This window comes from Poecilia formosa, unplaced genomic scaffold (assembly GCF_000485575.1).
Source record: "Poecilia formosa unplaced genomic scaffold, Poecilia_formosa-5.1.2 Scaffold482, whole genome shotgun sequence".
Classification (NCBI taxonomy): domain Eukaryota; kingdom Metazoa; phylum Chordata; class Actinopteri; order Cyprinodontiformes; family Poeciliidae; genus Poecilia; species Poecilia formosa.
In genome coordinates this window covers 153,401-176,814 of record NW_006800421.1, presented here as the reverse complement: position 1 = coordinate 176,814, position 23,414 = coordinate 153,401, and the positions used below count along the sequence as shown (strand labels likewise).

The 23,414-nt window shown below is 41.5% G+C and overlaps 1 protein-coding gene across 3 annotated transcripts in view; it reads left to right on the top strand.

Moving 5' to 3' along the window:
• enox1 (ecto-NOX disulfide-thiol exchanger 1) overlaps positions 1-23,414 on the top strand; it is an 87,318-nt gene that overhangs the window by 54,630 nt on the left and 9,274 nt on the right. For all 3 annotated transcript variants that reach the window (XM_016664387.1, XM_007578523.2, XM_007578522.2), the window contains exons 4-11: positions 6,667-6,834; positions 7,040-7,246; positions 7,577-7,810; positions 12,550-12,762; positions 17,925-18,031; positions 20,093-20,210; positions 20,861-21,078; positions 22,221-22,328. In XM_016664387.1, the coding sequence (XP_016519873.1) occupies positions 6,667-6,834; positions 7,040-7,246; positions 7,577-7,810; positions 12,550-12,762; positions 17,925-18,031; positions 20,093-20,210; positions 20,861-21,078; positions 22,221-22,328 (1,373 nt within the window). The remainder of the gene's footprint in view (positions 1-6,666; positions 6,835-7,039; positions 7,247-7,576; positions 7,811-12,549; positions 12,763-17,924; positions 18,032-20,092; positions 20,211-20,860; positions 21,079-22,220; positions 22,329-23,414) is intronic.

The window sequence follows — 23,414 nt, the reverse complement described above, 5'->3', positions numbered from 1 at the left end:
TTTATGCTTAGTTGGGCAGCATTATGTAGAATGGACTTTGTTCAGCTTTATGTCATGTTATAATTATGTCACTTATACCTGAAGTGTTGCCTTGAATTGTTCATGCATGTCTGAGAAATCCTTTTATCTCCATGGCAACCATTCAGGATTGCCAAAACGCCTGGGTGGACTTAGCCCCGCCTTCGAGGTTTAGCTCCTCCTTAGAGCTGCAGTTTCCAAACTTCCAGTTCACAGAGCAGCTCTTCCCAGTGAATCCACCACTCAGCTCCTTCAGACTAGCCAGCAGCAATTAGCAAACACCTGGAACTGTGCATCTGCTGAGCTCATTATAGAAATTACTTCTCAGTGAAACATTGGTTAAAAACGTTATTAAAGGATTAATAGAGGAGCCATGTTGTGGTGACTTCCTGAAGGAGGAGTTACAAAAAGAGCAGGAACTTCTTAAAGGGACAGAGACCCAATTTCAAGACGTTAAATTAAGTCAAATTTCTTTTTAGTCATATTTGATATCTATGAAGCTAACGAGACACATCGCCCTGAACATACAACCAGCACTGTGAAACGTGGTGGTGGCAGCATCATGCTGTGGGAATGTGTTTCGTTAGCAGGAACAGAAAAAGCTGGTCAGAGTTCATGAGAAGATGGATGGAACTGATTCAGGGATATTTGGAGGGAAACACTTCAGAATCTCTAAAAGACTAAAACAAATTAAAATGGTCCAGTTAAAGTCTGTTTGTCCTCAACACAGTCACCCAGGCTTTGACTCCCGATTTCAAGACCTTTTTGTCTGAAAAACTGCAATTAAAGATGACTGGTACAAAAAGAAAAAAAAAACAACATAAGAATTTGTAAAGTAATTATGCAAAAAAAAGTTTTAATTTTATTATTTTTAAAAAAGCAGCACTTCTTTTCTTTTCGATTGATTTTAAATTGCACACCAGACATGCAAAGAAGTGGTGGAACTCTCTGAAGTGAGAGATTTTGCATGTGTGTGAATTTATCTGCAGTACCAGATGTTTCCAAGCATTGCTGTCCCTCTAATAAGCTTCACTGAGCAGAACTCGCTCCAAAAAAAAATGTCCGGCTTTTCTCCTCTGTTGCAACGCTACTTTCCATCTTTTCAAGATCCGCTTCCAGATATCCAGCTGTGACACTTTTCTCGGGAATGCCGGCCTCAGGACAAAGAAACAAAAAAACAGAGATATGTGCATCTGGAGTTATTCAGTCCTTCAGTTTCTGTCCTTCTGTGACGCCCAAATGTTCTGTAATCCTAAAACTGAAAGTGTGAAAACGTTACAAAAACCAGAGGGATTTACCTATCCTGGATCACTCTAGTGCTTTAAAATATGACTGAAATCCAGCAACACAATATTTATTCTACACACAAGTTTCTTTTAATTTCTGTATAACTGTGTGTTTGTTGCCAGAATGTTTCAGCATGTGGACCCGGATAAGTTCTGTGGTAAAGTAAAATGCGTGATGTCATCATAGTGATGGCGTGATGCGCCGCTACCTTCACCTCTGGAAACAGACGTCCTCCTCCGCCACATGTGGGAACGTTTAGGGAAAATGAGACAAGCGTGACATGAAGTGAATCTGATGCATTATGTGGAGCTTTAGCTGCGAATCACAAAAACATGTGTTGACACTTATCTCTGAGAGAGACGGTCTCATGTTTACACAGCGGTGGTGAAGGTGTCCACAGCTTTTGCCCGACTGAAATGAATACCATGAGATACAAGTGTTCTTAGTTTGGGCTGGCACTTAAATCTGGATAAATATCTAATTTACAGTAAAACAGAGTGACGCTCTAGGGTCAAAATGAACAACGATAAGCACAAATGTGAGGATTCTGAAAAGTATGTTTATTTCTGTACTTGACTGTAAGCTGGAGTTTTTGCTCATCTCTCTTAGTCCTGTACGTAACTGTTTGAAAACCTTTTCTTTATTTTACATATTTGTTAAAACTTTCACTATGTCATGATAGTGTAATATGAGCCATGGTAACATGAAAAAAAATCAAGCTCCTCCATCACTTCTCTGTGGTTCTACTGCCATTTGCAGAAATCCATCACTCCCGGCTAGAAACAACCAATCAGAGCCAAGAGGAGAGTCTTAGTGCTGTCAATCACCCTAGTATACGCACTGCTCACACCCTCCCCCTTGCTCTTTGCTATGCTACATCTAGTTCTTCCATAACAGAGCCTGCCATGAATGCTAATGCTAGTTAGCATAGCCACCGATGGCAGAGTATAAACAGTTTTAATGCAACGGTAAGTTGTTTCTCCCCCATTAGCACATTTAGCATTCTACCAATCCTGTGAAGCCATTGGTGCATTCAAGTGTGCTGTGGTGGTGCAGAGTTATCAGATGCATTTGTAATTAAGTACATTTATGTCTGTATTTGAAAAAAATAAACATTTTGAGTCAATTCAGCACCGTTTGTATCGGATCGGTATTGGCTGATATCAAACCACAGATATCGGTATCGGAGGTGGAAAAAGTAGACCGTCTCTCTAGTCTTAAGCTAACAAATGACGACTCTGCCGGAATCTGGTTCTGGATATTGTTATTATGATTGATGAATACAGGCGCTCAGGGAGCATGCAGAAAATTGTTCTGAAAATTAGCCGTACAAATTGCAGATTTGGGTGGAATCGTACAGGAGCGTCTACTGTTTCTCACATGATTAATAGGGCTGGAGACGTGTCCAGGTCACGTTCGGATGTTTGTTTCAATTAAAGATTAGACTCAGGATAACTTCAAACCTCACATCCACGTCTCTCTGCGGCGCGCTAATCGCAGCCAGATGTCTCGCCGCCAGGCTGCCGCCGCGGCTCACGTCTTTTGGCGGTTCCGCTTTAAGCTGTTTTTAAAATAATCACATTTACCGGGCTTAAACACTTATTTTTCTCCCTTCAAATCGTGTTTTTTGTGTGTGTGTTTTTTGCGTTTATTTGCCCCTGATTTTGGCTGTGCCTGCCTCTGTGTGTGTGTGTGTGTGTGTGTGTGTGTGTGTTTTTATTTTGCCTTTCTCTATCTCTTCCTGTGTTTGCGTCCCTGGCAGAGGCAGAGCCAGAGCTCGGAGCCAGACAAACGAACCTGGCTCGGCTTGATTTTTGGCTCCGAGAGAAAGAGCCGGGAGCGAGAAGCGACCCCCTTGTGATTACAGTGAATGCGTGACACTGAGATGTGCAATTTACCTGTCAGGGGGTTACAGCAGAAGGCACTTTAATGAGTTTTCATAGGACCTGAAGAATCTCTTAGGCAGCAGCGGCTCAGATTTATGCCCGATTATCTCGCCGCATGTTTTTATTTCTTTTTTTGATAAGCCTGAAGATCTCCGATATTATGCGGCTCCAATATTATTTTCCAAACACGAAAGCATCGAGTGCCTGTAGCATTGAGTTTGCTTGAATGTTAAAGAGAAAAATGCAGATGTGTTAGGAATTACTGCGGTTATTCCTAACACATCTGTTAGAGTAGCTGCTCAGAAAACAAGCCTCTCTAAGAAAAATACGGTTTTAAAAGTGGCAAGATAATTCACTAGAAAAACAAATAAATAATTGCGTAAATGTTTAAAAGAGCATGATTGTAGCTCAGAACAACAGCACAGCACATAAGTGTGAATGACAATGCCAGAGGGCCAGTATACAGTGCCTGTTTGGAGTGCTGGTGAAACAAAGTGTTTCCACCAACCAAACCAAAATGGCACGAGCCTCTTGTTGGTTCTATGCTGCCTGGTTCCAGCTGCCAACAAACCCAAGTGAGGGGTGGCTAACAACCATGTAGAGAGAGACATCCTGTGGTCGTGAAAAAGGTGCTAAACATGTTTGGTTCTCTTTAATTAAACTCTAGTTCGTTTGTCTAGAAAGTCCGGTTCTTTTGGGGAGGTGTGAACGCGCAATCGAACTCTGATCCGGACCAAACACTCAAACTCTGGTTCGCCTAAAAGCTAATTTCTCGGATCTGTTGAAGTGAACTCTGGCGCAAATGTGTAATGTTAATGCCAAGCGGAGAGGAGACCGCTCCAAAAGCAGGAAGCGAACAATAGCGCTGGGCATTCTGGGTAAATACAACCAAAACAAACACGATGGTGAAATGGCTCGTGGTCTTTTGTCAAAGTCAAAAGAGAAATCATGCAACCGCTGTCTTCTTCCAAACCACAGGTTTGACCAAAGGCTTTTCAGAGGGTTTGGATCGTTTGACAGCTGAAAAGAGAACAAATGTTTCAATATTTGGTCCCCAGTCGAGCCGAGTCTACCAGACTGTCAGGTGTGGCTAGTCTTTTTTGTGTGTGTGTGTGTGGTTTCGAGAACTGACAGTCTGACGGGACAACCCTCTACATCCCCGACAATTGCCATGTTTCTCCTGAGCGTTGCTGGAGGGTTAGCTTAAATAATTCCCTTCACAAATACATTATAGCAGCTCATCTAAAGCTTTAAGCTGCTGTTGCATAGATAAATATTTACACTGACATAATGTGGCTTCAATCTTATCTGAACAGAGGTACGATGTAACAAAAAGTAAATCACTGCAGTATTTAGTATTTTTAAAATCATCTTACTACCTGTAGCTGACTAACTTCCTCCAGATGCTTTAAGGTTCCAGATGGAAAGATGAATCGTACTGTAGTAAATGACTAATATTTTATACAAAAATAAATACACCAAGATGGTTAGCAGAAATCTCTGCCGATACCTAGTACCACACTTTGAACTTCGTCTCAAAGGCGGAGCTAGATCCCACAAAGTGTTTTGCACAGTTCAATGGTTGCCATGGAGATTAAAAGATATCTCAAACATGCATGGAAGAATCAAATCAACACCCAGTTTGTTTTTGATGGGGAAATAACATTACAACATGATGTAAAGCTAAAAAAACATTGCTTTTACATAACGTTGCCCCTTTAAAATTGATGTTCTCCATCCAATCTGACCGACCTTGAGCCAGTTTGCAAAAATTAAACAGTATTTCATCTTGATTTTTATCAAATTAGCATAAATGCTAAATTCCCCTCCTCGTTAAGTCAACAGGACATTTAAAGAGCCGCAGTCTCTGTTTTCTCTCGTGTCCTGACTGTTCAGACCAGCAGCAGCAGTAAAAAAAAAAAAGAAAAGGCTTTCACTGTGAATCAGGGCTGCATTTTATCAGTTCTCCGCACAGAGAAACAAAAGAAACATTTATTTCTATTAAATTACGATTCGGGAGGCGTTTATCACGTCCTCCTGTGACAGCCCCCCTCTCATGCGATTTGAATCACTGTATTCGCGGCAGAGCTGCGACTCTGTGGGGCCGCCGTGCAGGAGGATTTTCTGCTGACGTTCTGTTCCTCCCGCTCCCTTGTTGTTGCAGTGTGGGAGACGGGTGGGGGGAGGTGGGGGGAGGCGTGCGGCGCTGCACCGCCCTCCTCCAACCCCCCACCCCACCCACCACTCCAGACAGGAGAGGCATTGCTGCTGTCGCCTCTGTTTTCTCATTGTTTATCTTCCCCATTCTTCTTCACTTTCTTTGTCCTGGAGAAAAGACACCCTGTTCTTCCCTCCTTCTCCTCCATCTTTCCCGCAGGCCTATTTCAGATGATGTATTTTCATTTTTTTTAATTTCTGTTTCTTTTTTTTCTTTTTACCACAGATCCAATCTGCAGCTTTCTCTTTTTCCTATCTGCTACCTCCAAGATTATAGCGATGCTTTCTTATCTTTGGTTTTCCTTCCTTTGTTGTCTGACCCACTTTTGAGGCCGGGATCTTTTTATGTTTCTGATAAGTTGGAGAGCAGTTTATTAATGTACTATTTGGAGCTGTACTTTAAACAGTTTTTTAGTTTAAAAAAAAAAGAAGAAGCTTTAGCAAAAGCCAGCATGAGGAAAACAAGACACCACTTTCAGGAGGCCTTGTAATTGTGATAATAATCCTTTAAATTATCATGACGACCTCAGTTCTGCATTGAGATCCTCTGAGGTCTCTGGCTTGATAAAGCTTCAACCTGCCAATTATATCTTAAAGCAGGGGTGTCCAAAGTGTGGTCTGGGGGCCATTTGTGGCCTTTTAGATGATTTTGTTCGGCCCCTGGCCGTCTGGAGTGGTAAAAGAAATTTTTTTTCCACCGGACCAATAGATGACCATAAAAATTTGGAAATTGTTTTTCTTTTAATAAGGCAACAGTCTGAAGCCCTTCTTGAATGATATACAGATTAAAATTTGGTTTATTGTTGAGAATGTAAAAGAAAACTAAACAAAACAAAAATCATCCTCAGCTCAACTTTCATTTACTGAGTTTAAATGAAAAATGCCAGTAGTTTAAGTTTGCCAGTTTTTGGCCCCTGGACATCACTGGATTAATACGAGAAGACCATTAAATTATATTCTTCCAAACATGTTTAGGCCTGAGCTTTGATTAGGCCATTCCAACATGAAGGTGGAAAGCATTAGGTGTAGAGCAAAATGTCAATCGTCTGCATTCAAAGTGAACACGAGTCAAACTTGAAGACGCATTTTTGACGCTCGTAATGTGTTGCAATCTTGTGCAAACTCTAGGTAAATCTTAAAAAATCATATCCGATGAAATATTGCCTTCGATTAATTTAATGGTGTAAAACTGTTTCGTCTTGCTGATCTCAAACAGTCTGTGTTGTTTGTTGTTGTTGTTCTGCTGTCTGTCCTACAGAGTCTCTGTGCATCCCGAGATTCGACCCCGGACTGGGCCTTATTGCACCAATCAACCCCATGATGGGAGGCATCAGCCTGGTCCCGCCTCCACCCATTCCCCCCGACGTGCCTGTCATCAAGGAGATTATCCACTGCAAGAGCTGCACTCTGTTCCCTCAGAACCCCAGTAAGAACCCGTCAGCCCGTTCTCTGGAGGACAGTCGTTTCTTAAAAAGGAGATCAAACCAGATTAACCTGATGTAGCAATAACTACCAGAATATCGATAGACGTATCAAGTAAAGCCTAAATATCGTCTCATAAGTTGCAGATTTGTCCCAGTTTAGAAAACGATTAGACTGCGGCGTAATGACGTCTGTGCTGGTGACCTCAGATCTGCCCCCTCCGTCGACGCGGGAGCGGCCCCCCGGCTGTAAGACGGTGTTTGTGGGAGGCCTGCCTGAGAACGCCACGGAGGACATCATCAGGGAGGTGTTCGACCAGTGTGGGGAGATCATCGCCATCCGCAAGAGCAAGAAGAACTTCTGCCACATCCGTTTCAGCGAGGAGTTCATGATTGACAAGGCTATTTATCTGTCAGGTGAGCAAAAAGCTTATATTTTATATTTTTGATTTTGCTAATGGGACTAAATAAACCCAGGTTGTACTTACTTATAGCTATTTGTGATATTTTGATGTCGCCTGACTCCGGAACATCCACTGTAATATTACTTCTGACTCTGTTGATCATCGGCAATATCTCTAACTGGGTTACGAACGTAGTCAGTCTATCAAATGTGTCTCCAGAGTCGTTTAACTTCTGTTTTTGTGGCAGAAAACTTAGGCAGATCATATCGGATCCCAAGAGCCTGCCGTACGGAGGACTCAACCTATCATGAGAGTTAACCGCGCTTCGCCGTTTCTCGTTCAGGATATCGGATGCGCATCGGCTCCAGCACAGACAAGAAGGACTCCGGGAGGATCCACGTGGACTTCGCTCAGGCCAGGGACGATTTGTACGAGTGGGAGTGCAAGCAGCGCCTGCTGGCCAGGGAGGAAAGGCACCGGCGAAAAATTCACGAAGACCGCCTGCGTCCGCCATCTCCTCCCCCCATCGTGCACTACTCTGAACACGAGGCGGCGCTGCTGGCGGAGAAACTGAAAGGTTGGTCACGCTAAGAGGTATGGGACCAGTGACGGTAGATTCACAGCTAAACGTCGTCCTGCTTGGTGCTAAAGGCCGAGGCAGCTCGTTTTATTTCCAGGGAGCGCGTGAGTGAAGGAAATGTCGTCACTGGTGATTTGCTTCAGCAGGAGTAAAATCTGGAGGCGTTCTGGATACAGCGACATTTTAGTTCAGAATCACGTAAAGCTCCTTAAAGATGATGCACAGGTTTACATGTTTGTGTTGTGTAACCTGCTGTTCAGACCACCTGCTGGGTGTAATGCCAAAGGCAGATGAATCTTTTAAGAGGCTGAACAATTATCAATCTTTGCCCCGTTTGTGGAAACCGGTACAAACGAGTGTGTTTGTGTAAAGGCGAATCAGGTTAATCTGCTTGTTAAATCATGTGAATTGCACAAAAATGACAGATTACCATCAAGTCAATGGAAGGCAACTGGATTTGATTTGTATACATGTGTTTTTTGATGTGGAAGAATGAAAATCTGAACTCATCAGCCTGATTACAGGGTTCCCAAACGTTGTTTATTTCATAGGTTCACCATTTTCCAGACTCTTCCAGGTTTTTTTCCTTCCTCTGCACTTTGTGCGCCGTTCTTGACATTTGAGTCCTCAATATTCATCACGAACAGATGAGAGCGGAGTTTGTGCTCTCATCTGTCGGGTCGACAAATCGCGGAACAAGCCGGTGCCAAAATGTGTTTCCAATTTTCAGAGTGTGGTATAGGGCCTTTTCCCTGCTTTTTTTCCTCACATCTGGTTTCACTTTGAATAAATTCATCTCAAAATCAGGAAGGCCTGTACCTGTCAAACGAGGATTGAGGTGTTAAAGAATAAATCGATTCCTTAAAGAAAAGTTTGTAAACCAATTTTACCCGTATTTTGTTTAGGGAAAAAAAAGCTTTTTAACTGGAAATGACAGATTTTTTGTGTAAAGTCAAGCTTATCTTGCAAGTATATGAAAAAAGTCAAAACCTTGATGTTGAAGAAAGCAAAACTAGATGGATGTGGGACAAAATGACCACTGTGTCGGTCTGGATTGTGAGTACGAATAGATGAAGGGGTCGCTTCTCTTGTTTCCTCTTTCCCCTCCATCCTGCTTGTAAATGTTTCACCTGTTTCCTCTGCACGACGGGAGGCTGCAGAAGAAACAGCGTGGGAGTGAGCTGAATGAGGAGCGGAGTGAGAAGCCGAGGATGAGCGATTGTTTGTGGGGGAGTGTGAAGGTCACCGCTCCTCCTCCGTTATGTATCCTCCGCTCGGCCGGGGCGGAAGTCTATCTTTCCCCGGAACGAGAGCGGCTGCGTATCTGCAGGGAGGAGACATCGTCTCCTCTCTGGGTTCCTGGAAAACGGGCTGGGCTGGAACCAGTTAGGTCATTTAGTTTAATTCAATCTCATTGAAAATCAATCCACTAATTATTTATTATACAGTGATCATTAGTTTCTCCTTAAACATGTGGTGAACCCAGCTTTATGTACCACCCTGTGTTGTTGTTTGACGCAATAATAAATGTAACTATAGCAGGATAATTTACTGACTCTACTGTAGAAAGCCTCTCTGCATCTACCATATTTTCCCATACCCTAGCACACATTAGCAGTAATGCTAGGAAGTGTATGAAAACGTCTGGAGTTCACACCCCAGACTTCAAATGCAGAAATAGTTTTAGGTTAAAGCGCTAATTTTCTACAGTATCAAAGTGCAGTGTCATGTAAAGTAGACTTTTTTAGCTTTATAACATTATTCCCTCGTCAAAAACATTCCTGGAGTGTTGCTTTTATTCCTTAATGCATGTTTGAGAAACCCTTTAATTGGCCATGGCAACCATTCAGCTGTGGAAAATGCCTGGGTGGACCAAGCCCCGCCTTCCAGGACGAAGCTCCTCCTCCGAGCTGCAGTTTCCGTACTTCTGAGCTTCCACGTGACACAGCACCCCTCCCGCACTCAGCTCCTTCAGACTAGCCAGCAGCAATTAGCAAACGCCTCATCACAGCACATCAGCAGAGCTCATTACAGGAGCTACTTCTCAGTGCAACCCTAGTAGAAACGTTGTTAGAGGGTTAATAGACCAGCCATGTTGTGACGACTTCCTGAAGGCGGAGTTTGTCTTTGGCTTTTCTGTGACAAAGAGTTTTGTCAGCACTGACGGCCCATAGCATTTTGAATTTACAGCACTGCAATAATTACTAGACAAACAGTAATTCACACTTTTACACATTTTCATATCAACCCAATGTGTCTAAATAGATATAAAATAATGGAGAATCTGAAAACACTTTAGAATCTCCTCTGTGTACTGAATACGTCTATACATCAACAACAAAACAAAAACAGGAAAATACCGTCGAACACGTGCCAAAGCGTACTGGTCCAGACCGGTTGATGCTCATCCATTCCAGCAGCGATGCTACAGAAGGAGAACTCTGCAGTCTGCTTGTTCCTTTTTCCCATCCCTGCTATATTTAGCCATGTTGTTCTCTCTACATTATCCTTTTGTTAAAGCGACAGAGCAAATACATTGGAGAGTGTTTTCTATGGATGAGGTACTGAGTGGCGAGCTGGCAGACAACGGGGACGATTCTGCCCCAAGGACTCCCTGTAGAGAGCTGCAGCTATGAAGAACCATTACATGGTTTTAAATGATGTGTCAACCAGAAAACTCAGCAATTTATTGTAGTCAACGTTGTTATTTTGTGTAGGCTGGTCATTGGAGCCTGTGTGTGTTGTTGGTGTTCCCAAATGACCAGCCTTAACACTCACTGAAGGAATAAACACCAGCCAGTACGCTTTTCCCTGCCATGCCCCCTCAAACAGCATTAGCTTCTGGCTAGCCCACAGACAATGCTACAAAATATGCAGAGAAACATTCACTTGTAGAATGTTTGTCCTCACATTTTTTCTATGTTAAAACATTATTACATTTGTTTAGCATAAATACTTTTGATATTAGTTGGCCATGTTTTTCTGTTTACCAGTGTTTTCCACAGCGAGGCTTCTGGAACGTTCCTTCAGGCTTTTTCTTGACGAAAATGTTTCCATTTTGCGCTTGCTAGCTGTGCTAGTTTGAGGAGCTGAGGAGTTTGACACATTTTGCAGCCAATCAGATGAGCATGGCGAATAACATTTCTATAAGTTATTTTAACTTATATTATATAATAATCATTGTAAAACAGATTAGATTCTATGATAAAAATTCTAATAAAAAGTTTTGCGCTTGCTAGCTTTGCTAGCTTGAGAGGCTAAGCAGCCTGATAAATTTGACAACCAATAAGAAACATGAGCACGGTGAATAACATTTCAATAAGTTATCTTGACTTATATTTTATAATGATTTGAATTTATAAAAAAATATATTAAAATTAAAAATTATATAAAGATTTTTTATTAATTTTTCTTTATTTTGGTAGTTTTTCGTTTTTCCCACCACCACTTTGAAAAACACTGTTAATGAAGCTGACACATGGCTACTGTTGGAAAAAAAAAAAAGAAAAGAAAGGTTTTTATCCTAAAATTGAACGTTGTAATTCAGAAGCAATAAATCAAACTACGAACGACATACAAAACAGAAATACTACCAATCATAACAGTAAAATTAAGGGTAAGATTTCCCTTGTTTTCTGCTCCAGGTTTCTTTCCTATATCTCCTGAGAAGCAGCAGCCCGCTGCTTTGATCTGTTAATATTTGCTTCTCCGTAATCTGAGCCTGTGTGCAGTTTTTTTTCTCCACTCCTCCCGTCCTGTAATACCTAAATAAACAAGCATGTTTTCTCTCTGAATAACCCTTTTCAATTCATTCTTCCCGTCAGACAGCAGGGGAAATAAATTTCCATTCTCCCGTCGCTCGTCCTCCGTTCAGCTGCGTCTCATTGTTGCGCGCTGTAATGTGACTGTAATCTGCTGCTGGGAATGAATGGGCCTTTATCAGAGCCACTGGAAAGTGTCTTCTTACAGGTTGTGTTGCACTGGGTATTGAGCTCATTAAGCGCCGTCTAATTCACTCTGTTCTGCGGTCTTCAGCCGCTCTGTGGCATCCTTCAATTATTATTCAAATGGGGAGGAAGAAAGCCGGAGACGGAGGCGTGCGGAGACTCGGCTCTCTGCAGCTGAGGCTGATTGTGGGTTAGGAAGTTGAAAAATCACCAAAATGACTTTTGGTGAGAGGCGGCGGTTCATAGAGCAGCAAGCAGTGAGGGGATGCAGAGAGGGATTTTATCAATCGCTTCCTGAGGTTGGGTTTGTTTAGCCAGGATGAGAGTTAAACCTCCGATGAAGTGGAGCTTTAAGGAAATACTCAACATTTCATTGTTAAGAGATGAGGCACAATTTAACAAAGTAGTTAAGAATGAGAATAGTAGTAATGGTAATGGGGTAGTAATGCATCCTGAATGTGACTGGACAATTCTAATCTGGCTCGAAGGATGATGTTTTTTTTTATATTTTCTCGCGTGAGCGGACTTCTCCACGTGCGACTTTGATCGTAACAGGAACTCCACAATTGTGAAATTGTGTTGCTTCAAAATTAGCAAAATATCAGCAAAACACTGCACACATTTATAATGGAAACACAACCAATAAAAATGTCTCCAAAGAGGGATTCATTAAAAACATCAGGAGGCACTGGAATAACAAAGGGGAGCAAAAAAAGTAAAAAATCAATCCAAACCCCACAGTGGTCAACCTTCTAGATCTGGTTGAACTGTTCTTCGCTGTTTCCACAGAAGACAACAAGTTCAGCGAGGCCACGGCGGTGCTCTTCACCTGGATCGACCGCGGCGAGGTCAACCGGCGGACCGCCAACCACTTCTACTCCATGATCCAGTCGGCGAACAGCCACGTTCGCCGGCTGATGAGCGAGAAGGCTCTCCACGAGGAGGAGATGGAGCGAGCCAAGGAGATCTTTAAGAACGCCCTGATGGCCATACTGATGCAATGTAAGTGAGCTTTTTAAATGCGATGCAGTCACGGTGAGAGAACCTTTTCAGGCTGATGGTTGAATGAGGTAAAGCACCGGCGAGCTGTGCAGCCATTAAGGTAAGCCAGACGGATGACTTCCTGTCAGTACGTTGACGAGAACAAGAAAGACGATCCAGGAGGGATTCACTTTCATCTTGAGTTGAGGCGATTAGGATTTGTAAGAACTTTCAACACAGTAATATATTCCTGCTGACTTTGAGTTATTGAATCCGTAGTGAAACTCCTGTCAGCTCATCTCCGTTCCCTACGGGTGCAGCGGAGTTGTTCTCTGCTGCAGGGCGTGGTGCCGCAACAGATTACCGAGGTGCACGCCGTAAAGACATTTCCAGCACATCGGCTTTGGAGCCCGTTCTCGATTTGATTCATTTACTCTGCGAGCATCTCGGCCCTGTCTCCATGACAACGCTCTTTCATCCGTCTCCCCATCAGGCGCGTTATCTGGAGCTCACCGCGCTGCGGCGATGAGGGTCAGTCACACAGGAGTTTCAGAGGCAGCGGCGCGACGACGTCCTGACCTTTCCACGCCCGGGCAGCGGAAAGGTCCAGAACACGGAGCCGCCAGAGACAGGCTGCATGTTCTGGAGTTTCTGTTGTCATAGATTATCCAGCGTGGAGCAAACCAAGTTCAACATTTGATCAGCTCAAAGTCCTGATTTCATAAGCTTTACAGAGCTTGAGTTTTTACTTCCATCATTTGGGAAAACTCGAAGTTCAGCTACAGAGGACCGCCAGATATTTAGTATTTATTTAGTATACTTATTTGAGTTTCCAAATATTTAGTTAACATTAAGAGCCTCCTCGTTCAGCTCGGCTCTTCCCTCTTCGCCGTGGAAACTGTTTACCGCAGGCAATTTCCGGTAAGCTGTACAGCGTTGATCTGATCGATTACATACGTCACAAACAAACGTTAGCGATTGGGTAAAATTGAAGCTGCAGCGCAGTCCACGCCTCCAAGAAGCATTAATTTCTCGGAAGCAGAGAGCCCACCATAGCCCAGACCCTCTGAACGAAGCGAAGTGTAGAACAAGAAGAGGGTTTTTACCACTCTTTAATCTGGTATATTAATATGTTGATTTTATAAAATTATAATTACTTATAAATTGTATTTTACTTATTTCTGTATAAATACTATCAGCTCAAAATTACAAGGTAGAATGTCATTATATTTTCTCATTAAGGTCAAATAAGTCAATACTTTCCACCGAGTGAGGACTCTTTGGTACTTACCAGCTCTGTTTTTGGAAAATCTACTTGGTTTGGGTTCAAAGCGAGTCGGGTCACCTTCTGGTCACCGGCTGGCTAACGGTGGTAGCATCTCTGGTTGAGTCACCAGAGCAACTTTGTTACAAGATTCAAACACGTTAAGATTATACTGAGTTTTGATTGAAAGCGACACAAACCGTTTCTACGTAGCTGCCCATCTGTGTGACTCCAGCAGCTACTCATGTTCAGTCTTCGCTGTCTCACCTGTATTCTGATTTAAAAATCCTCTTTAGAGTATCTGTTTTCACAGTAGATTTACCCATTCCCATCTGAAGAGTGACAGAGATGAAATAATATAATCAAGACTTCCCTGAATCTAGCCCTAGCTTCATTAGCATGAGCTAACGGTTAGCCACATGTAGCATTCTCAGTTCTTTCTGTCATTATTTCCAATGTTACCCGAACTTCTGGTGCAAAGATGATTGAGAAGTTGTGAAGGCTTTTGTACCAAAATGTTAGCCAGCTTAACAAATATCATGAGTAGCACTTCCCGTGAAGTACTGAGCTACACGATGCTCACCTTAGACGGTAGGTCCTGTTTTGTTTGATTAAATGCTACATCCTGTACAGTAACCAAGGCAGATACTTGGAATGAAAAATAGTGTCATCAGTTTACTTTTCATGTTCCTGTGTTTGAATGGTGGGTGGAAGAAAGAACATTGGGGTAAGTACAGTGCTGCCAATGTTTGGTTGTTGTTTTTTAAATATGTTTTTACTGTCTTTGTGTAGATTCACATAAGAGATAACATTGATTACGCTCTTTGAAATGTCTTGATTTTTTTATGTTTACACAGAAATGTTCAGTAACAGCAAATGTGAGAGCAAAACGTTAAAGGCAACATTTTTACACAGAATGGAAGAATACTGTTACTTACCTATCTAATGTGAAAGTAACCAGTTTCGTTTGTATCCACTTCGTCTGAGAGGAAACGGAGTTAAAACCATCCTTATCGTTGACATGGTAACCAGAATCTGTGTCTGAAAATCTTCTCCACACAGAAAGGCATTGGAAAATGAGCTGAAACACAGCAAAGGGGGAGCAGGTCGAATCATTTACGGGCTGAAATTCGTGACGAGAATCTAAGCGTTGTCTTTCCATTCTGGGATAAATGTTGCCTTGTCAGTCTTGAAGGAAGTGAGTCTGCTTTAATGTAAGTACTGAGCACCCAGCAGGAGAGAGACCTGTTCATCACATGACACACATTTACAATTACTTTATTATTTCATCCCTGATAAGACAAAACATGATTCATATTCCTTGCTACTTTTGGTCTAAACATACAATTATAAATCATCAAAAATATTTTTATTGGCATTAAAGCAACTACTGACCAGCTTTATATGTTTTTCCTCTGATATTTTTACCATTTATTTTTGTCACGCTAACCGTTAGCAGCAAACACAAACTCAGGTCAGGACCCTGGTTGGACCGCTGCAAAATGTTTACCAGTCAAATGAAACGGCTACTTTATTGGCGGGTGTGTGAATAATTCTGGTTTCAGCTTCATTTCTTAAGCATTAGTATTATAATTTATTTAAGAGTTTATAATATGGTTGGTAAGGACTCGTTTAAATAAGGACCAACACGGATCCAATTATTTTTTCCCTGAAAAGCTTTTGAATTTTTTAACCGTCAAAATATATCTGCCTATTTTAACATCATAGGACATTAAATTGTAAGACGTCTTATTTGTAATTGTGCAGTTTCACTTCATAAAAACCAAAAATGTTAACTAACTCAGCAATATTTGAAGTGCTGCTTACATACAAATATCAACCAGAGATGTTTTCACTTTTTTACATTTCATACTAAAACCAAAGCCTAAAAATACACCCAGCTACAAAGTTTAATTTATTTCATACTTTATTTTAAAGTATGAAATACTTTATACATTATTTTAATGTATAAAAAGTGCTGAAGAAACAAAAACCTGCTTTATACTGACTAAAACAGTTTTTAAAACTCTGTTTTAATACCCTATGTTGTTTGGACAGGAATGTCTGTCATAAAATAAAATCATGATGAAGGTCGTTGGCTTTTTAAAACACAATTATTCACTTTTTGGAACCTATTTAGCTTCCTCTAGCCTCTGCAATAACAACCCTCTCAACAAAGAAGAGGATTTCCTCTTAAATAAAGTTTTTCCTCAAACATTATTATCCTTCATTTATGTCATAATTTATTCCCTCTGGTTTTGGATTCTGTGCAGCTGGAAGGAGTTTTGCTCTTTTTCTTTCTCTTTACTTTTTTACAAATGTAAAAAAAAAAAAAAAAGTAAAAACACTGTTTAGTGTCTTAAAAGTTGAAATAACACAAGGGCTGTATTACTCCCAAACCCCAGAGGAACTGAAAAAGAGGCTTAAAGAAATTCAAACCATGTCTCTCATAGACTGTAATGGGCAAATATAATTTCTCTGACATCGATCCGCCCAGCTTCATAATCAAACAGCCAGGCAGAGATTTAAAGAGGAAAGGCAAAAGCAAATGCTGATAGTGTCACCCAGGACATGTTTCTGTAAAATATTTTCTCTTCTGTCCAGAAATTGAGCTGTTAGTCATGACAGTCTTCAGTCAGATTCCTCTAAACACTCGTTGCGAGACTGACGTCTATTAGAGATCCTTCATCATGGCTCCCAAAGTGACTCTTTGACGATACATGAAATGTCTTACAACATTTAACTTCCCTTAGGTGTAAATAAAGTATTTTTAAATCTGGTCCTAAACCTCAATAAAACAATTCTGAACATTTGTACACAATGAAAGAACAGAAAGAAATGTCAAACATTAGCATATATTCTGCTGATTATCCCTGCTGACGTCCTTGTAACCAACTTATCCGTCTGATAACCAGTTTGATTACAAAATCCATTTTGCGTGGTTTCTAAACACAAATAAAATTCTGAGTCTTTATCTCTTTGAGCCTGTGAGACTGAATCCAGTAAAACAAAGACGTGATTTTAGGGAATCATCGTAAAATAAACCAGACTTTTGCGAAATTGGCATTTATTTTACGTGAAGTATTTCTGAGTAGTCAGAAAAGTCACAAGCTGCGTTTCCATTGATCGTTTAATTACACAAACTGGAATTATGAAAATAAATTTGCTTAATTTCGGCAATTGCGGCAATTTTGGAAAAAACAACAACAAACAAACAAAATGTGTTTTTTGATAAAAGGCTTTTGCGCTAGAATGACGGGGATTTTTCGGCCATATTGAAATTAATGTATTTTGTAAAAAATGACACGGAAACACTTTTTTCGTCTTTCGTGAGTCACTTGATCAACAAGTAGTAACAACAAGTGGATGTTACTACTGGTGGAAATGACAAAGAAGATGACAGGAAGTGGTAGGAGGATGATTCTTTTGGTGTTTAATGACTTATTACATTATTCACGTATGATTTTAATTGCATTTTCTATTTTAATGGAAAAACTATAAATGCAAAATTGTGTTTTTACGACTTTAGCAGTAAAATCATCAAAATTTTGAATACACTTGTAAGAGAAACGCAGCCACAGAGATCATGGTTCAGAATTTGCATAACTTTATTGGCCTTTGTTCTGGTCACTCAGACTCCTGTAAACAAGTAGCATACTGACCACTCATAAGTACACAACACAGCCCCGCTTTGGAGAGCAGCTGTCATTGTTTCTCTGCTAATTGACTTGAAATGAACCACAGATTGTGAGGAAGGGCTAAACCCAGGTCCAGCATGGTGAGTGTGTGTTCACGGTCTCTCCTCTGTTTGGGTGCAGGAGCCTCTAGTCAGAGCTGCAGTGCTACATAAACGGCTTATTTTGTCTTGACTCCCTCCTCCTCCTCCTCCCCCCGTTCCTCTTCCCTGTTCACCTCGAAGTCGAGCAGATCACCGCCATTTTCACGGCCGCCACCAGGCAAAAGGCATGGGACCATTTCTCAAAAGCGCAGCGCAAGAACATAGACATTTGGCGCAAGCAGTGTGAGGTTGGTACGCCTTCTTTCTGTTCTCTCCTCCCAAAACCCCGCAGGCCCGCCGCTTTCTTCTCCGCTGTCACCCGCGAGTCCCCCGGGGAGAGCGCTGACAGACAGGGGCCCCCGTCTGATCTGTCAGAGTCGGCGGCCCCCGTTGTTGTTTTACCGGATGTTTTCCCTCTCGCAGACAGACAGACACACACAGACAGAAAGGTAGCTGCCTGTGATCCCGGGCCTCTCCTCCTACCAGCTGGGGAACTGTGAAGCATCTGACGTCTCTTGGAAAGTGTGAGCCGCTGCCATGGCAACAGTGATTTCCAGGATTAGGTCTCTGATCAATTATTCATCCAGAATTAAATCAAGATAACGAGCATGAACATGAGGAGTCGGCGTGTAACGGGGGGAGAGGGGACGGTTTCAGCGCAGTCGGCACTTGAGAGCTGCCTCTGGGTTCAGATGGATGTCGCTGCCTGGGCTGGGCACGGTGGTGGCTTCATGCTGCGGTGGGGATAAGGGCTCAAACTATTAATTGGGATGAGTTGATTATTAAAATGATCACCAACTAATTTAGTAAGTGATTAATCGTTCGCTGGACTGTATGGACTCAAAGAAAGGCCATTTGCTGACAGAGCAACAACAGCCGGAGCAGTAATTAAGCCAAAACTGTTCAAAGAATAAAAACATTTTGCATCTGAGTTAAAAAGACCATTTGCCTGTAAAAATGTTAGACCCAAATCTCCTCAAGTGGCAGTTTTAGCTTCACTTGGTTGAAATTCTGTGAAAGAAAATCTCCTGTTAAAGGGACAGTATTGTAGAAAATCAACCCTTTCTGGCTTTAAATTATGTGTTGATGTTATTCCCACATCAAAAACATTTCTGGAGTGTTGCCTTGATTCTTTCATGCATGTTTGAGAAATGCTTTAATCTCCATGGCAACCATTCAGCTGTGCAAAACGGCTGGTTGGACCTAGCTCCGCCTTCGAGGACAAAGCTCCTCCTCTGAGCTGCAGTTTATTTATTAACCAGTTAAAAAAATAATCAACAGATCAGTCCTACACTGTGTTGGAGTTAAGTCGTGCAGAAAGGTGGAGCTTTCTTTGAGCTGCAGCATACTGCAACGCAAGAATGCTGTAAAACAACAAAAAACTAAAATGTAAAGTGAAACAAGATGAGTTATTTTAAGTACTTTAAGAATTTAGAAACAATCGGCTCGCAGGTTGAAATAATACCTCAGAGTGAACAGCTGAAAATGTTTAGTTTGGTGTTTAATTCATGGACTCTGACCTGGAAACAGTTCAGATATGAAAGATTCTCCTTCATTGGGTTTTGTACAGGCACTGAACTTTATCACATTGATTTCAAGCAACTAATACCAAGACTGACGACACTGGTGGGATTTTATAACGTCTGTCGTCATGGTGAGGACCACAGCAACATCCATTTTCACATCAACTCCAACCAGCTTCTCTGTCACTGCAAGAAAAATTTAAAAAAAAATACCTCGTCCTTGCCCACAGCATGATGGTGCCATGGCCTTGTTTGTTTTTTTATATCCAGATGTTGTGTTCAGAGTGATGTGCAGCTGAAATTATGCTGAGATTAAACTGAATATCGAACTCCTAACTAGGTGACTTTTAAAGGCGGCTGGTTGCAATGAATTGTAGTTAAAGATAGGATACTTTTTTTAAGTGCCACATTTTCAGATTTTCTTTTTTTTATGCAAAATTATGCACTGCTTAATGATGTAAAGACATGTGAAAAGACAGAGGTTTCACTCTTCATCTGTAGAAAAAAGCTTTTGTTTCCTGTGAGAAGTCAGGTTAAAACAGGCGACTTTTGAAGAGCTGATAAGTCACCGGCCAGGTGGGGGTCTCATGTTTTCACTTCTCTGCTCTCCACTTGAACCTCACACAGGCATGTGCATGACTGATTAAAGTCCACAAACTCTTTGTTCCTGGAAATCTGAATTGTAACATTGCCACAACCAAGTTATTTAGTTTTGTAAAGTGCCCGCCATGTAAGCTGTGTATATATGTATGTGTGTGTGTATGTGTGTATGCTGTGATGTTTCAGGAGCTGAGAAATGCTCACAGCGAGGAGATCATGGGCATCAGACGAGAAGAAGAGATGGAGATGTCAGATGACGATTCGGATGATATTCCCAACAAGAGGATGCGCACAGAAGAAAATGGTTTGATGAACCGTTATGTCATTAAAGGGGCAGTATTATGTGTTTTACACACATATAATGCTATAGCACAATCAAGTTACTATGTTACCTTAAGTTGTTAAAAAATATTCTACATATCAAATTTAACATTAAAGAAATTTGATGTCTTGAATTTGGGCCTCTGTCTCTTTAAGAAGCGTCTGCTCTTTCTGAAACTCCGCCTTCAGGAAGTCATCACAACATGGCTCCTCTGTTAACCCTTTAACAATGTTTTTACCAGTGTTTAACAGAGAAGTAGCTCCTGTAATGAGCTCAGCAGATACACAGCTCCACCAGCTAATTGCTGCTGGCTTGTCTGAAGGAGCCATTTTTGAGCTTTTTGTAGGGGAATGGTGTTCAGAAGGTAGAAAACTTGAAACTGAGCTGTTGCCTCAAAGCCAGAGCTCGGTCCACACAGGTGTTTCTACAGCTGAATGGTTGCCGTGGAGATTAAAGAATTTCTCAAACATGCTTGAAAGAATCAAGGCAACGCTCCAGGTCTGTTTTTGACGAGGGAATAACATCACAACATGACATAAATCTAAACAAAAAACAATACTGCCCCTTTAAAAAAATATTCCCAATTGCAAAAATAGGAACCTTCCTAAGTGACGTCGCGTTGCCTCCTGCAGGTGTGTGTGATCAGACCCAGGCCTCCCTGAGGGAGGAGAACGACTCGCTGCGCTGGCAGCTGGACGCCTACCGGAACGAAGTGGAGCTGCTGAAGAAGGAGCAGAGCAGAGCCGGGCGGCCGGACGACGACCACGCGCACACACTGCCACACACACACGCTCACAGCGCCGAGGCTCAGATCCAGCTGCTGCAGCAGAGCATGCACAACATGCAGCAGGTAAGGGCTGCCGTCTTGGATTTATTTGGAATCGGTGTTCACATCTGTAGCAGGATAACATTCAGTCCCATCTGGCCTCCTTCACTTTGAATGAGAACAGGATTTTCAGTTCAGCAGCTGAAAGTGTAACAAGTGTTGCAGTTTTGCTCCCCAGTCGAACCGATTCATCCTTAACCTGATGTTAAGTTGTTTAAAAAGTCATATCAACAGGCGGCTAAATTTACACACACAAACAGACACAAATTCTGGTTTCTCCCATAATCCCCCTCTCCTTTGAATCCGCAGCTCGGAAAGCTTTGTTAGTTCACATCACTCGTTTGGCCCGCCTGATCCGACTCGACTTCCTGTCCGTCTCAATCTGAAGTGACAGGGCTGAAGGGACGACCACACACACACACACACACACACACACACACACACACACACACACACACACACACACACACACCCTGCTGTCACGTCTTGTTTGTCACCTGCTGCTGTTTTACTTCCCAGACGGCGAGCTGCAGCGAACAAATTAGGAGATTTGTTAAATACAGTTTTCTGTGCCGTCGCTTTTATGCAGCGCCTTGAGAAAGAACTCGTACTTCATAAACTTTTCACGTTTTTCACACTTAAATGTGACAAATTATGCATTATTTTGAAGTGGAGGAACATGCTTTTTTTATGGCAAATAAATGTAGGTTTTTGCTCTGTACCTCCAACAGCTTTGCAGTTTTTGGAAATATTTGTTTTCAAACTCGTTCAACCTCAGTCAGATTAGACAGAGCGTCTAAATCTTGATATAGATTTTTAATTGAGGTCTGGATTTTCTCTTCATACCTTCTAGTCAACTTCCCTCATCCCTTCCTGAAAGTAAAGCAAAAAAAATATATATACATAAATTTGGTCACATTTCTAAAACAGGGGGGAAAACACTGATAGAAAAAATATATAATGAATATTTGACTCTACTCTGCTTTTGTATATTTACCGTGAGAAAATAAATAAAAAAAATCAGTCAGATTTAGAAAATAGATCTTTCAAAAAGCTTTTTTCCCCCCACACTCCTCAGGGCTTTGGTAGCATTCAATGTTTTTAGACAGTTTTAAACTTGAATCCTTTCTTGACGCTAAGCGCGTGTCTTGGTTTTTTTCTTTCAGGAACTCCTGAGCCTACAGGAGAAGCTGTCGAGTAAAGAGACGGAGCTGGAGCAGGCGAGAGAGGAGCATCACTACCTGGAGCTGGAGGTGCTGACCCTCAGAGAGAAGGTGTGTGCTCAATGTCACTGGAAAACATAGATCACCCAGACAGCTGCGGCCTCCAGAGCCATCAAACATGATGCATAATAGACACACAGAGAGGAATTTAGGGAAGAACAGTGGATCCAAATAGATCCAATCAGGAATTGAACATAGAAATAATCTTTTTCACTTTTCACTCAGAATACTTTTTTTATTTTTCTATAAAAGTCTGCAATGTGTTTTAGTTTACCTTCTCACTCTTAAGTTCAGCTCATGCAAGTTAAGATTAAAATATTTTATTGTTCTAACAATTACCTGTAGGGCTGAAGGGGTTTCTCACATCAAAATGAGCTACTTAGCTTCGCTTGAAATGAACTACTTAGCTAAGCTACTTAGCTTGATACTTAGCTTGATACAAGCTACTTAGCTTAGCTTGATACTTAACCTATGTCAAGCTACTTAGCTTAGCTTGATACTTAACCTATATCAAGCTACTTAGCTTATTTTAGGCTAAGCTACTTAGCTTAGCTTGATATGAGATAATTAGCTTGGCTATTTAACTTAGCTACTTAGCATAGCTTGAGGAAATTTTGCTAATTATATTGAATATTACTTCTATATATTGTTTTTTAAGTTTATATATAAACATCAATCTGTATTATTTTAAGTATAATATTCTAAATCTTTAATTTTAGCAGAACCAGGAAATATTGTTGCTTTTCGACTTTAAGTAAAAGCAACTATATGAATTTTTAAACATTTTGGTGTAAATACTGCATTACTTCGAAACCATGGAAGCAACTATGCCATCATCTATCATCACAAAGATAAGATGGAATCATTTTTTTCGCCTTTTTTCGAGTCTCAGTCCTTTTGAAATGACAAAGACGGCATCCAGCCCAACAACACAAACTGAACAGCAAGAGTCTGATAAAACTTTGCGCCATTTGTGGCATCAGCTGCAGTTTCCTCACTCTTTTTCATCCTCCTTGTTACCGAGTTTCTCAGATGAAACATGGCAACATAAAACATACACGGACAGATTGAGAGAGGGAGAACGATGGATTTAAAGTATCGAGGAGATGAAGGATGTTGGAAGGACACGAGCGCTGC